The sequence below is a fragment of the Lycorma delicatula genome, chromosome 8 (assembly GCF_047948215.1).
Source record: "Lycorma delicatula isolate Av1 chromosome 8, ASM4794821v1, whole genome shotgun sequence".
In the NCBI taxonomy this organism is placed as follows: Eukaryota; Metazoa; Arthropoda; class Insecta; order Hemiptera; family Fulgoridae; genus Lycorma; species Lycorma delicatula.
In genome coordinates this window covers 98186566-98202480 of record NC_134462.1, presented here as the reverse complement: position 1 = coordinate 98202480, position 15915 = coordinate 98186566, and the positions used below count along the sequence as shown (strand labels likewise).

Below are 15915 nucleotides of genomic sequence, written 5' to 3'. Positions count from 1 at the left end.
TAAGGGGTCTATATTCTAATACTGCTGTAAAATAGAAATTCTAGTCGCTATTTATAATGTGCAAATAATTAAATATCAAAATCTCCATGCCAAATCTTTCGACATCACTTTTCTGAACGATGATTATCGATTGTGAACTAGGTTTTACTAAATGTTTTTGTATTCATTTTTGGATATCATATTTAATTTTCTTGTTTAGGAATAGAAATGACATGACAGCTTAGAATTCAACAATTAAAAACTGCACATTTTAGTTGACATATTTTTTCATTCAAAGTTCTAAAGAAGAATAAAAGTCAAAAGTATGATTCTGAAAATTGACAGTTAGCACTCAAAAGGAGAATCATTCATTGCTTCTTCAGTTAGTACAAAGTTCACTCACATTTTGGAAAGTATGTTGGGCTAAAAGCTTATCAGTACACTCTCACAAATTATCGGTTACTTCACCATTTTATATTTCATGTGTTTTAATTTATAGTTTTCTAAATTGTTCCATTAATATTGGAAAAGTACCTATAGTTACAGCAGGTGCATAATTTGTCCCATGTAGATTAGTAGATTATGACAGTTTTTTCTACTTTTTAAACATTCTCGATTTCCCTTGTTTATTTATTATTGATCATGTCTTGATAAACCTGAACTTCATCTTAATTTTCATATGACAGTTGTATCAAATATCCTCTAATAGGTAGTAGTATATAAAATTTGGGTGATTTTTTAAAATCATGATTTAATAAAGTGTCCACAAATTTACATTCCCTCTATTTTGTCTGAATTGATGCTGCATACTACACATTATTTATGTATGTTTTTAAATTTACAGCCTTATATAAAATAATTTCATATTGTCTCATTAGGTCTAAATTAAATACTAAGAAAGAAAAATTCTAAAATTATTTTTTTATGTTATTTTTTGAGTTGTATAGGCATTGACTTCTAAGGTCATCGCAATCCATTGTCTTATTTGATTAAAAATAGAATAAAATCACCAATAGGATTGTCAGATGTAAGGGTTCGTAAGGGGGCCCTATAGTGTTTCTTCATGATGAAAATGTTATATATTACATTATTTAAATTGATCATTTGATCAGTTGTTAAGTGGTATTGTTGAAATCCTGTTTGGTGCGAGGATAAAAGACCTTCTCTTTCTAAAATCCACACGAATTAATTATTTAGCATTTTCTCAAAGATTTTCCAATAGCACACATCAAAGAAAATAGGACGGTAACTATTACGATCTGTCAAATTTTTGTCCATTTTTAGTATTGGAACAGTATATGAGGTGTGTTCAAGAAGTAACGAGAATTTTTGTTTTTGGGAAAGAATTTTATTTATTCATCTACATTAATGTTATCTATCCCTTTAAAGTAGTCCCCATTAGATATTATACACTTATGCCAGCGCTTTTTCCAATCCTCGAAACACTTCTGGAACTTGATCTTTGGAATAGTGTTTAGCTCTTTCTGCTATTCGCTTTTAATCTCATCTATGCTTGTAAAATGACGGTCCTTTAAGGTTCTCTTTATTTTTGGGAATAGAAAAAGTCACACGGGGCCATGTGTGGCAAATATGGCAACTGGGGTATGATTACAGTGTTGTTTTTGGCCAAAAATTGACAAACAAGCAATGAAGTGTGGGCAGGCATGAATCGTGGTGCAAAAGGCATGAATCGTTTTGCCACAAACTCAGGCGTATTTTTTCAGATTGCTTCAAGCAAAAGGCGCTGAACTTGTAGATAATACTCCTTATTTATTGTTTGACTGTGACAAGAACTCATGATTCACTGTGCCGTTAAAATCGAAGAACAAGGTGAGCATAATGTTCACATTCAACTGTGTACTTTCGAGCTTTTTTCAATCCTGATGATCCAGAATGCCTCCACTGGCACAATTGAGCCTTAGTTTTGACATCATATCCATAAGCCCATGTTTCATCACCTGTTATAACACGTGTCAGTAGTCCTGAATCGCTGTTGACTTCATTTAGCGACTCCTGAGCAACTTCCATTTGCCGCTGTTTTTGTTCGAAATTCAACAATTTTGGAACAAATTTTGCTGTCACACATTTCATACCCAAAATATCTGAAAAAATTTCATGGCATAAGCCAATTGATATCCCAACATCATCAGCGACTTCTCTGATTGTAATTCGGCGATCATTCATAATAATTTCTTTCACTTTTTCCACGTTTTCATCAGTTGATGGGCTGGGGCGTCTGGGGCACTCATTATCTTCAACATCTTTACGACCTTCTTGGAAATGCTTATACCACTTGTAAACCCTTGTCTTACACTTAGCAGAAAACAAAAAGCAATGTTTAACATTTTTAAAACATTGTTATACTTTATTACATTTTTATATAAAAATTTAATACAAATTCTCTGATTCATTATTTATGCAAATAAAAAATCGCCGATCGTACTGAAATATAAATATAAATCGCCAATCGTACTTGTTATCCTTTTGACAGCTGACAACAGACTAAACATCCAATATGGCTAAAAATGTACAGATACTTTTCAGACATGATTACCAATACAAAAATGAAAAAATCCCGAGAATCGGACTAATACAATCTGTGAAATCTCAAAATTCTTGTTACTTTTTGAACACACCTCTTACACTTTCTTCCAATGCCACGAGTTCGTTCCACTCTAATAATTCAATTCTAGTAATCTAAGTTTTGCAGCGGTATTTAGCTGTCTGACCATGACATAATTTATTTTGGTTTGATCAAGTGCTGTATTGCCTATTTTCTCCAATGCTTTCATAAGTTCTTCTATTTTAAAAGGCACATTATATGAAAGATTCATTTTTGTTTCAGAATTTAAGTAACCCTCAAAGTCTGTTTTTTCAAGTTCTGAAACTATTATAATTAGCCATTTTTCTGGTTCCTCTGAATCGATTAGATAGTAATTCAACAATTTCATTTGATAGATTGAAGGCAATATATAGGGGTAAGGCTAGGTTTGTATGCCCACAGATGGCCTTCACTTCTTTCCAAACATCTGCTGCTGGCCTTTTTCTGCTAATGGATGACAATTATAATGGTAATCCGTTCATAAAAGACAATGTAACAAATGTTCATGTTAGAAAATTTGTACTGTTTTTGATAATAAGTACATAGCAAGACATAGCAAAGTACATAGTATTCTCAAAATAAACTGGTTCTTTAAGGCATTTCAGATGCTAATGTGAGAAGAAATAGAGAATTAGTTATTTGTAATACATTATTTAACACCATTATATATGCTCTGAGTCTGTACTAATGAGATATAACAAATGACTTCAAGAAATTTGTGTTTGTAGTTTCTCAGATTAAATATTTTTCACATAAACTTCAGTGTGTTTTTTTTAATAAGTTAGTAAACAACATGAACAACAGAACACATAAGGTGAACTAAATAATAATAAAGAAAACTACAATGTACCAATAATGGTCTCCTATTTTACTTTATTTACTGATAAAAACAAAATACATGAATGTTACATTTCTAAAACAAGCTTAAAAACACACTTAATATTATTTCTCTTATGTATATTGATATTTTTTAGTCGTAAGTAAAAGGGTACTGCGGAACCATTTTCAGAAGAGGTTGTCTTTTATCTGGTACGGTAAGATGTTCAGTACTCTGATGCTCACAAAATCTCATTTTCTGAATTGTTGTACTTATAAATACTACAATAAATAATTGCTGTTTCAGTCATTTACCTAGGGTAACAGTTACGACTAACGATTTTCTAAAGCTGTACACTTGTTGACTATTCTTTTTTATCACACCGTCTGTAATATTTCTTACTTTGCTATGTAGATGATTAGTCATAATTCCTTTGAAAACATTACTTAATTAATCATACTCTTAACTAGTTTTTATAATGAAAACCTTTAAACTATATTTCTACAACAACACTATTGGTTACTGCTTAATCATTTATTAAATCAAAATTGCTGTAATTAAGACCATGAAAGTATTTTTAAATGAAGAAAATACTGGCACAATTTACAGTTTTGAAAAGGCACTGTGAAAATTAAAAACCATCTGCTAAAATTCTCATAAAGTAATGTTTCAATACATTTAACAATTGTGATTAGTAATTATATAACACCTTGTATAGATTTAGTCAAAACAATCCATAATTCAGCATTAATGTAATTATCTGTATTAATAAATTTAGGTTTATTTTGTGGTTATGAATAATTAACACAAAAATTTATGAAATAATACATAACAAGTAAAAATATTCATTAGCTAATAAGTTATTAATAATTTTTGTATAAAAAACATTCTTTTTTATAATTTTGTTATATAAACAAAAAATTGTAAAACGCTTTACTCTCTCTTTTTTACCCTCTCTTTTCACTCAGTGTCCCCTATCACTGTTCAAGGAGGCCATCAGTAATTTATGCTTTCATATTCTCCAAACAAAAAAGTAAATTAAACATCAAAAATTACATTCTGAAGTAGAGTTAATTAAAAATCTTATTAAAGAATCTGGTATAAGATAATGCCATCCAGTATCGGCTGTCTTATGCAGTACAAATTTTTCACCATCCCTTTTAATAACCTAACATTCCAAATATGAATCACCATATTTGAAATCTTCTTTCACATAAAATAGATTTGTCTTACTTTATCCGCATCTAGTTTATAGAAATTACTTATGGCCGATAGGCTATGCTTGATGACTTTGTGATATCAGTTTAAATATTTATTAGAATATAAAAAATCTATCTGTAATTTTAATTTTGAAAGTAAGAATTCTTATTAATAAATTCTCTTTTTCTGATAACCAGTTTAATAATAACCATGATTAAAACAAAAAGTTATCGAGACTTTTAATAAAATTAGATATATTTATAAATTTTTTATCAACTTTTTAATGATTAGATTTATATTAGAATTTTGGACCATAAAGGTGCAGCAGTACTACTTTCTATCAGAGTACTTTAAAGTGATCTTAAGGAATTTAAAAGTAAAACATATTAGTTAAAACAGTTATAAGGCCTGAATTTATGCCCATCCATGAAAACCTTTCCCTAGAAAAACTGATTTAAGACAAATGTCAATCGGTCACTTAAAATTCATGAAAAAGCCATAATAATCATCTGAAGAGTCTGTAAAATCACTTTGAAATAATTCAGTTAACAGATATCCATGTTCATCAGTTTTGCTTTGTAGATGTGGAGCTGCATCGGAGAACCTGCATGAAGAAGATACATATTTCCATTTTTTGCAAACTCAACTTAAGGTTGAGATATGAAAAAACAGTGACCTCTATCTTCTGAAACACTACTTCAGTGTTTTCTATCCTTCCTACTATACCTTCCTTTATTTAACCCAGATGTGTCATCACAAGTCTGCTCTTGATCCTTTTCCTTTCATCCTAATCTGAAATGTTACTTTCAGTAAAGTCTCTTCTGCCATTTTTCACATATGACCATACTATCTAAATTCAAATTTCATTTCTAATTTCCAGTTCTACCTATTTTTTACTACCTTCTATTCTATTTCTACCTTCTTTTTTTATAGGCGTGTACTTTGATATGTATGTAGGTGTGTACTTTAGCTACTCTGTATCTCATTCTCACAAGCCTGAGGGATATATCAGAATTTATGTAAAATATGTCAAACCAGATCTCTTCACATTCAAATGATACTTTCTTTTTTTGTACAATTCCTTTCATGATGATAGAAACCTTCTGACAGTTTCCTCTTCTATTTCATACCTAAGCATTCCATCCGCAGTCAATTTTGTATTCTAACCGCTTGAGATTGCTTAACATTTGCTGTGCTTAACTTGCTATGAGTGTGAGGTCTCCAGTTCCTCTGTTATTCTGTTTAGATCCCTTGCTGTCGTTAGCAAACAACTACAGTCTCGCGTCTTATTTTTTAATATTTTCCTTGATTTGCTTTAATATTTCATCCATTACTGGTAATTGTTCATCCAGTCACTTCAAATTGTTTTATATCTACCACCATAAATTTAGATTAATGTTAACCTCTCATTTAAATTTATTACAGTACTCATATGATCGGTACCATTTTCTCAGAAAACATTATCAACTCCATTCAAATAATTAATTGTACACTGTCTAGAAACGTATTGAAATGGTTCGTATTGGCATATAATTTTTTCCCAGATAGGTTTGTTAATATTGTTTGAAAAGTGAGCAATATTATTAAATTGCATTCAGTTAGACAGAGCATGACATTAAAATAAAATAGTCAATATGTTTATGCTTAAATAGAAAAAGTATTTTAATGGCATCTATAAAATACTTACTAAAATATTTAGGTGCTTAGAAGGTCATATTAAGATTGCTTAGTGGAATCATTTGTCACTTAGGAACATACAGCTAAGAGCAATATAAATATAATCGATTACATATATACAAAAAACTGGGAACTAGAGTATGTATTTTTTGCTGAAACATTTAAAAGCATCACCATTAGGTGGCGTTTTTATGTCGTCTCTTAGTTTGCTTTGATATACACAGCAACTTTAATCTCTTCTAAGTACAAGCAGTCTTCTAACAGAAGTTTTGGGACTTAAAGTGTAAAAAGATTTTAAACAGAGTTTTAAGTTAAATATCAATCAATGGTTAGTAATTTATTTTGAAATTTTATTTTATCGACGCATGTGTTATTTTATGTGTAATTATTTTTGTTAATGTTTTATGTCCCCTCTGGTAGTTTATGAACTAACTGAGTTGTATTATTTAAAGTTTGGTGCGTAAATTTTTATTATTTTTTTTTTTATTGTGTTATAGTTATTTTTTAATAACAATCTTTTATGTATATATTTATGTAAAAATACATTTTTATTGTGTGCCGTATTTTCATTTTGTGTTTTGTTTGAAATATTATCCTGGTTATAATGAAAATTTAGTGTGGATTATTATTTGATGAATTAAACATTTGTTTTCATTACAAAGAAATCTATTAGAGTATAATATAAATATATTTGTTAGAAAATAATTATTTTTTTGTATTATAGAATGAAGAGTTGTATTAATTTATAATTTTATTATGAATAATAATAGTAATAATTTATTCATTCATTGACCAATCATTCAATAAGAATTGAAAACATCATTAAAAAAGAAACAATAAGAAGCCAATAAATCACATCAACCTAAATCACTGTCAAATCCACGCTCAAGGCACTCATTATAAGAATAAAAAGGGTTCATAAAGAGCTAGTCAAATAACTTTCTTTATTTTAAATCTTTTCAAAGGCACTTCCTTCGCATACTTAGGAAGCATATTAAAAAATTTAATACCTCTTATAGACCAGCTTTTCTTCAAGTTCAGCTATAAGAAACATTAATATGTTTATTTCTTGTGTTATACCCATAAACATTTAATCTCTGATCAGAATTGCTCAAATTATATTTAGCCTCATACAACTATAATAAATATAAAGATTGTAAACAGTTAGAATTATTATTTCCACAAACAATGACTTTAGTGTCCATTAGGTGGTTTATTCATAATTTTCAATCCCTTCTGATATATTAAGATATGAGAAACATGACTTGACTGACCCCATACAAGGAAAACGAATGTTAAGTGCCTCTGAAAAAGGCTAAAATACACCATACGCAAAACATCTCTCAAAATACAAAATCTCAACTTCCTTAGAACAAACAAAACTCAGACTTTTGATAAATCACGAAGTGCAAGGAATACCATATTTTATTTTCAGATGTGTCTAATAATTCTATGATATATTTCAGAGCCTGTGTTGTAGACTTGTTAAGACAGAATCCAAACTGATTAATTAATAAAAGCTCATATTAATTAAAGTACCTAAGCAGCTGTTCATACATCAAGCTTTCAATGACCTGAGAAAAGAAAGAAACAAGACTAATAGGGCAGTAGCTGCCTGGTTCAGTCCTAATTCCATCCTTTTACATATAAATGTGTGTGCGCGTGTATATAGGTATATCTTTACTTCATTTTAATGAACTTGAGAAAACACCTGAAGTAAACCATAAGTTAATTACCAATAACAGAAAACAATTATTGTCTTAATGAAGTGGTTATTCAAGTTAATCAAGAGGACCTGGAGTTTGTAAACCTCATAACCACTTGGTGTATATCAGTTTCACTTACAAGCTTCCATTCAAACTCACAAATTACCCCTTTATCTAGCCTGAACCCTTGAATAGCCAAACTTTTGAATGGTATATTGGTAATATACAATGATTATGATTATTATGTATTGACAATGATAATGGTGTCATTATCATTAACATAACCAACTTTCACACTCGGAAGCAATCATGTTTATGTGACCAACGCATTAGCAGTTGAAATCATCACCATTCATTATTTATTACCTGTCATGCAGCCTTAGATTTGTTAGCATCACAGATGTAAGTTTCATATGCCATTTGGATATTTTTTGTTTTACTTCATAAGTTTTTCAATTGCAAATAATTATTTTAAAACAGATTGTGTATTTTTATACAGATTGAAATACAACATCATTTTATCTTTGATTGCCCTTAATCTGTCATTATACCATCTTTTATTAGCCAAAACTTCATTTTTTTTTTTTAGAAAAAAGAGTCTCTGCTCCAGAAAAAATTGAGAAAAAACAAGACAAACCTTTTCTGCATCTTGTGGTAAAAAAAAAGTCCAATTTATCACGCTCATAGTCCGCAAGAATGAGCAACACTTACTTTCTGAATATAAATAATAAAATGCTGACCCACCAGATAAATGACTAGGTGAAGATAGCTCAAAACATTCTTTATCTACAATTTGTGATAGATTCAAAAATCTGGAATCATAATCAGAAAAAACAACTGATTAACATGAACACTGTAACCAGATTTAGAGAAAGTAGTAATAATGTAATCAAGGCAAGACTTCCCTCTAGTGGGAGCAAGGCTAGTATAATATAAGTTAAAGGATCTGAGGAAGTTGCACTAAGTCTAGTATCCCTGGTAGATTTATTGAAATCAGTATTAAGATACTGATTTCCGTACATTAGACAATCAGCATTAGGTCTATTTATCATAAGATCAGCCAAACACAACAATAGCTGAATATGAAAAACATCAAGAGCTCCTCCAGAAGGCAAACAATAAATTGAGATTACAGTGATATTTTCACACAAAAGATAAATCCCACAGATTTCAAAATCTTTATCAGTGCATAAATCCCAAAGTCAATAACATCAAACACCAGTTGAACCTTGATCATAATAGAACAGTCACCATTTACTTAACTCAACCGACAGCAGGAGCTAGTACCCCTTCTGGAATCTTCAGACGATTCAGAAGGGATCCATCCCTTCTGGATCTTGAATTTTATTCTGGGAAAATTCAGCACAAAAACAAACACTATTGCCTAATTCAGAATTATAAAAAGAATCAAAAAAACAGTTCTCGTTATAATCATTATGACCATTCAAATCCGCTAACATCAGAAATTCACGCTGACTGTTTGTTTCTATAACATCAAATTTTTCTTGATCTTCACTAATTTTCAACAGATTGTCCAAACACCCATTCTTCAAGCTAATTATTTTTCTTTTCAATACTTAAATTTCAGCTGTTAAATTCTTCACCCTCTTGCTTAGCTCAAATATTTGGTCCTCTAACTCTAAATGCTTCCCCTCACCATCTAATCTCAAATGTTTCTCCACTATTAATTTATGAGAAAGCACATCTAATTTTGCAATATTTTCCCTATTTAAACTTTTTCATTTCAGTTTAAAATACTACCATTAAAAGAATTTAAATTTTTACTAATTAGAGGTATAATTATTTTATAATCATCTGCACCATGCATATTTATAAGCTGGGCTAGTTCTAAATGTAATCCAGAGGCCAAGTCTGCGACTGCCCCAAGAATGGATTCATTATTAAAGCATACAATAGAAAACATCTCTCACTATTTTGACTCCCAGTTTTAACCACTTTCATGAAAAGTATTATTCCTCTTTACAATTATTCTAGTTGTTATTATTATAATTTTGCCGAAAATGATTAATTAACATAATTACTATTATATACTGGAAAAAGGAAGTTATATAGGAATGTCAAGAGGGCCATCATGGCATGAGCAGACTGAAAGCCCCTGAAAAAAAAAAAGCAGAAAGCAGGAGATTGGGTAACGAGAAGAAAAATAATTGCATTAAATAACTAAGTCGAACATTGAAATTTATCCTAATCTGTGTTGAAGTCAAAGCATAAGCATATTAAATTAAACTTTACTTATCTTTTAGTGATATTAAATTGATAAAATGTTTAACAAAATTTATAAAAAATTATTAAATTGAAAATTTCATTATGCAAAAACTAAAATATTGTATTATAAACAGATAAGATAAAAAATATTCATTTTTCTTATTAGATAATGATAAATAATAATCAGGACTGAAAACATATTTTTGTCTATTTCAACAGAACAAAGTGAAAATAAATAAAAATAAATTTCAAATTTTTCAAATAAAAAAATATGATCCTAATATATGAACAGATAAGCACCAGATTTTTGTAGCTATTACCTTCCTTATCTGTACAAGTTGATATACATTTGAGGTCACAGCTCTAAACTGCTACAAATTATGAAAATTAGAGGGACACAAATGAAAGTAGCCTCAACAAAGCATTATCTCTCAATAAAAAAAAAAAAAAAAAAAAAGGTTAAATGATTTTCTATCAACTTATTTTAGTAAGTACATTATAAATTTATTGTCAACATCAATGGTTTTATATAATTAGTGTGAAGATACATTTCGTTTAGATGTTTAATTGATTTAGCATCTAGAAAGAGAAATGCTCTATCTACCTTTGTCATGGCCAATTTCATGTATTTTAGATCAATCACCTTTTGTTATAATTGGGATGAAGCTTTCAAGTATAAATAGTACTTATTTAGTTGCTTCCAAGATCCTGTTCATAAACAATTATGATTGAAAGATATTCAATTATTTGCTACCAAGAGCTTGTATATCAGAAAATGCTCTTGGTCCTAAGTGCTTCCTTCCCTGAGGCCATGAACATATATGTAAAAATGCTGTAGACCAGTTTAAACTAATCTGTATTGATCTACAGCAGTTAACTTTGGATATTACCATGTGCAATTGTACTGGACATTGGATAAATATTTTCAGAAGTGGTTAAAGAAGGTACAATCTGTGCATGGTCAGGCATGGTACTACATGTGTAAATTGAAAAAAAAAATTGTTCTAGCAGTTAAAACGATGCAAATCATTGTGCTATCAAAATAGTCAACACTGTAACAGTATTATACACACACAATACTCCTATGTGTAGATTTACTACAATTCAAAGTAAGTGTTTGAAATAAAAAGCAGTGAATATTGGAATTAAATGATATTATAAGTAGATTCTGGGTAAGATGTTACGTCACATACTTCTGTTGTGACCTGATAATTTTACGATGTCTTGGAGTACAGAATCCTGGAAAATAAAGGCTGTGGAGCATAGATAAATTGATGTTATACCAAATTTAATGGACCGATTCCTACTGCTCATCAGTTTGAGCTTCCAAGGCTCCTTAAAAAGGTATATTATAAACAAGATGTATTTTTTTAAATTAAATGTATGGATCCTGCCATTACAGAGCTGAGAAAGTTAGCATTAACCTTAATCTTAATTATTTTATTTATTTAAAAATGATTATACTGATTGAAAATGAAAAATACTTTGGCTGATAATTGTGGTTATTTAAAGAGAACTACTAATATATGTGATATTAACATGTAATTTGTGACTGTTGCATTATCTTATGTGCAGTGTTGCAGCTTTTGTAATTGCACATTTCTAACGGATGTATATATATTTTTTATAACTAATATATTTTGTTCTGTAATAAGATTGATTATTTTTCTTCTTTTTTTGCTAATGAATTTTTTACTGAAGTATTTTTATCTTATTTAAAAATTTTTGCTTTTTTATTTTTAATTACTAAGTCTGATCGCTCCGAGCCTCAATCAGTTGTTTGCATTAACTTGGCTTCTTCTGTATCCAAATTTTATTGATGTTACCAAATTAAATTATATTTTTGTGATGTCTGTCTAAATGCGGTTCATTCAGTGAAGCACGTGGCAATAAAACAGGCCAAAATAGTGCTTTATGAAGATCACATCTATGATAAATGCTGAGATATATATATATATATATATATGGCAATTGTCTTTATAAGGAGAAATCCTCAAATTATAGAATGTTATTGTTTTACTCTGAGGTACTCTTTGGAATAATTTTAAGCTACTTTTGAGACTGAAAAATATTTTGATTGTTATGTTATTGTATATAATTTTAACGATACATAAAATATTTTAATGTAGAAGTTTTTAGGAATTATTTTATGGTAGACTTGTAAAAATACAATTTGTTTGTGAGGTACACTCTTTAGGTTTGATCTTGATTTTATTCCTTACATTACACAATGGAAAATTATGTAATAAGAAAAGTATTAAATTAAAAATCTTCAAACCGTATACACTTTCTGATAATCCAATGCGCTGCAATATTAAAAACTACTATTATAGTTAGTGGACAGTATATTGCAGGAATCTTAAAATTAGTAATAGATTGTGTTATTAAATATATTATTAAGTACACTTACTAGTTTAACTTTGGTCCTGTTCATAGATTAAAATTACAGTAATGTAATTCATTACAAACGAAAAAGAAATATATATTTATTTATAATGGATCTTTTTTTAATTTAAATTATATGAATCTGAAATCTTTTATTGAGATTGTAATAATCATTATTATTATCATCATCATTATCATCTATTATTAATCTTACATTATATCCACATAAAATGGTTACAATGGTTTGCACACAGCCAGATGAGGTTACTGTTAGTTTGCCGTACGTGACAGCAACTATTACGACAGGTGAACCGACCACCGGCGTTGTAACGGGTACCAGAGAAGGTGAACGAAGGCCATCATGGCGACTGAGAGTCGATAATGGCAGCAAGGTTGTTGTTGATGTTCATAACAAGCACACATTGTTTATATTTGATACGCTTTTTTCTTCTCTCTTTTTTTTTAATTTTTTGTTCAGCTTTTACATTTTTCTTTAAAATTTTATTTTTTTGCACGCTGCAGTTTTGTTGTTATATGTTTCACACATTTATATAAAATTTTATTATTATTATCTATTTTTTTTAATTATCTGTAGGATAGTTTCCTTGGTTTGTTTTTTCTTTTGTATTAATTTTTCAGCTTCTTTTTTGTTTTTTGCACGAAGCACTTGTTTTTATATTGTTATAAAATATATAATTTGTCTTAAGAATAAATGATCATATGTCAGGAATACATACAGATCAATAAAATAAAAAAATATATGTAGTCGTATATCAACAAATGTTTTGCGTTCGATTTACTGCTTTTAGACTAATCTAAAATGATATTAAATCACAAATGAACAATTTAAGTAGAAAGTAATTTTTAATTTCATTTTTATTCTTCATCAGAAGTATAAAGTAAAGTGTAATCTGTTAGAAAATTTTCTTTCTTCTGATGGTATTTTATAATTTCTTTTTAAAGAAATATGTCATGAAAAAGTATTTTCTCAGAAATTAAAAATTATTAAAAAAAGTAATTTAGAGTTAGTTTCATTAATTTAATTTAAGTAAATTAGTTTAAATTAATTTTTTCTTACACTGTTGTCTTATTTTTAGTAAATGAATTAAATGAAGAACTTTAGACAACCGGAAAACAACAGGAATTCTAAACTTATCAAACTTTTGAATCATAATTAATTGCTCCAAATATAGACTTGAAATTATTGTTATTAAATTCAGGTTAGATTAGGTGGAAATAATTTTCAGACCTTCTTATTCTTTTCATATTTTGCTGTTAATTTTTATTATTGTTAGTAGGTTGTCGTTTTTTTTTTTGTTTGTTAGTATAGCAGGTCAAAAATATTGATGGTTGTTCAAACTACAAAAAAAAAGTTTTATTTATTATACTATGTCTGATGACCAATTATAGGAATGTGTCTGGACAGATAGTTTTTATTTTGCTAGGTGCCATAACTGTAAAGGTTTAGGTCACCTGACATAATTGTTGTTCATGAAAAGAACAGAGCCGATCTCAATAACAACCGGTAACCTGTACTCGGTAAGTTTAATAAGGAAAGTGAAGAGTGAATCAGTTTCTTTTTACCTCCTCCATCGACTGGGATATTCAGTTGCACATCTATGTACTGAGTCCACAAAAGTGTAGATTGTTGAATCCGAGAGAAAGATCAAATTAATGGTACATGACAAACAGATATAAGAAAAAGTGTAAAATATAGAGTAAAGAAACATACAATAAAATTATAACATACACAGGGTGTTACATAGTTCCTACTAAAATTTACAGGCATATTCCTCAGATTAAAGCAATGAAAAAGTTGGATTTGTAAGCATTTGTCCCATTTTTGGTGTAAAAGGTAGAAGTGCACATAATCTGAATACAATTTGTAAGTCAAAATTTATGATTTTATTTGTGATTTTAAGTAAAGTATTCAAAGAAATTTGTGTCTATGCCACCATGCATCAGATACTTGTTAAAAAATCCTTATAAAAAGTAACCAACAAATGCAACTTTCTCACATTTTTATAAAAAAAAAGAAAAAAAAGATTTGTTTCACCTCTTATAAAGTATTTAATGCTGAAAAATGTGTATAAGAAAATCAAACTTATGTTCCATAAGAAAATCAAACTTATGTTCCATAAGATTAAAAGTATAATCTTGAATTATATATGAATTACATATTAATTGAAATTACATTTTGAATTATGTATGATTTAATTCAGTAAAAACAGTGCTTCTGAAAAATTACTCTAAATCAATTGCTCTCAATTTCCACCAAATCAGCTATTAATATCTGTTTAAAGATATTTTGAGATTGTTATTTCATAAATTAATTACGTTACCTAATTAGATTTTTGTATAAACTGTTTAACATTTTTGCCAATACCCTAATCGCATATTACCAGCTCTGCAAGTTACAGATGTATGCATTCTTGGATTTTTTTTTTATTGCTGCTACAGCAGTCATGATTTTTAATAGTTGGTTCTTGGATTTTTTGGTACCCACTAACATTTTCATATATCCTTTAAGAGGATTCATTGCTATTTGACCGACCATGTATGTGGTAAATCTAAGCCAATTCAGTAGTTTATAAATATTCTATTTAGGTCATGAGCAGCTGGAAAATAAAAATGAGCTGGTGACTCTTTGTTGGATGTCCTCTACAGGATACGGTAGCTGATTTTGAAGATACTTTATGTTACTGTTATCCAATCGTAAGTCTACCAAAGAAAAGATGCAAGTCTTATAAGAATATTGCCTAAAAACAAATTTATTTTTAAGTAATTTTTGAAATCAGTTTCAATGATTATATGATTGTTATTTTTCAAAAAAATTAATGTTCCTTTTAGTATCCTTAAAACTGATGCGTGAAAACGTTGCTTTATTTGTAGTTTGCAAGGGTAACAGAATATTTTTTTGTTACATATTGATTCAGTCACAGTTATAATCACCTTCTTCAAGATATCACACAGCTTTTGGATAATATGATTGCAGATCTTTATTCTGTAATATTTGCCATATACTAACTAACATGTCAAATTTTCAAACCTGTAGATAATCTTTGAGTAATAGTAGTAGATAGATTTGGGTGTCAATGACCAAACCTGTACGTAATCATTTCTATTCTGTTCAGGATTTCTGTAAATAATACTTTCCTCTGCTAGTCAATGAGTATTTTATAAACACCTGCATCCTACAGTTAAGAACCCACAAATGGTATTTCTCCACAGTTTATTTATCATTATTTTAATCATAAATAAGATAAATATATGCATGTTTGTTATTTGTGAAATGATACGACATTGTTAATGGACCTAGCCTA

The 15915-nt window shown here is 28.9% G+C and overlaps 1 protein-coding gene across 16 annotated transcripts in view; it reads left to right on the top strand.

Annotated features, from left to right (window-relative positions):
- Nucleotides 1-15915, top strand: part of Mbs (Myosin binding subunit) — a 308562-nt gene that overhangs the window by 181784 nt on the left and 110863 nt on the right. For 15 of the 16 annotated variants that reach the window (XR_012757331.1, XR_012757329.1, XR_012757330.1 and 12 more), the window contains one exon: nt 12847-12984. The exons of the other annotated variant lie outside the window; for it this stretch is intronic. Coding sequence is in view for 8 of the 15 variants with exons in the window: in XM_075372614.1 (XP_075228729.1) it covers nt 12847-12984 (138 nt within the window). In the remaining 7 variants the exon portion in view is untranslated. The remainder of the gene's footprint in view (nt 1-12846; nt 12985-15915) is intronic. 16 annotated transcript variants of the gene reach the window in all.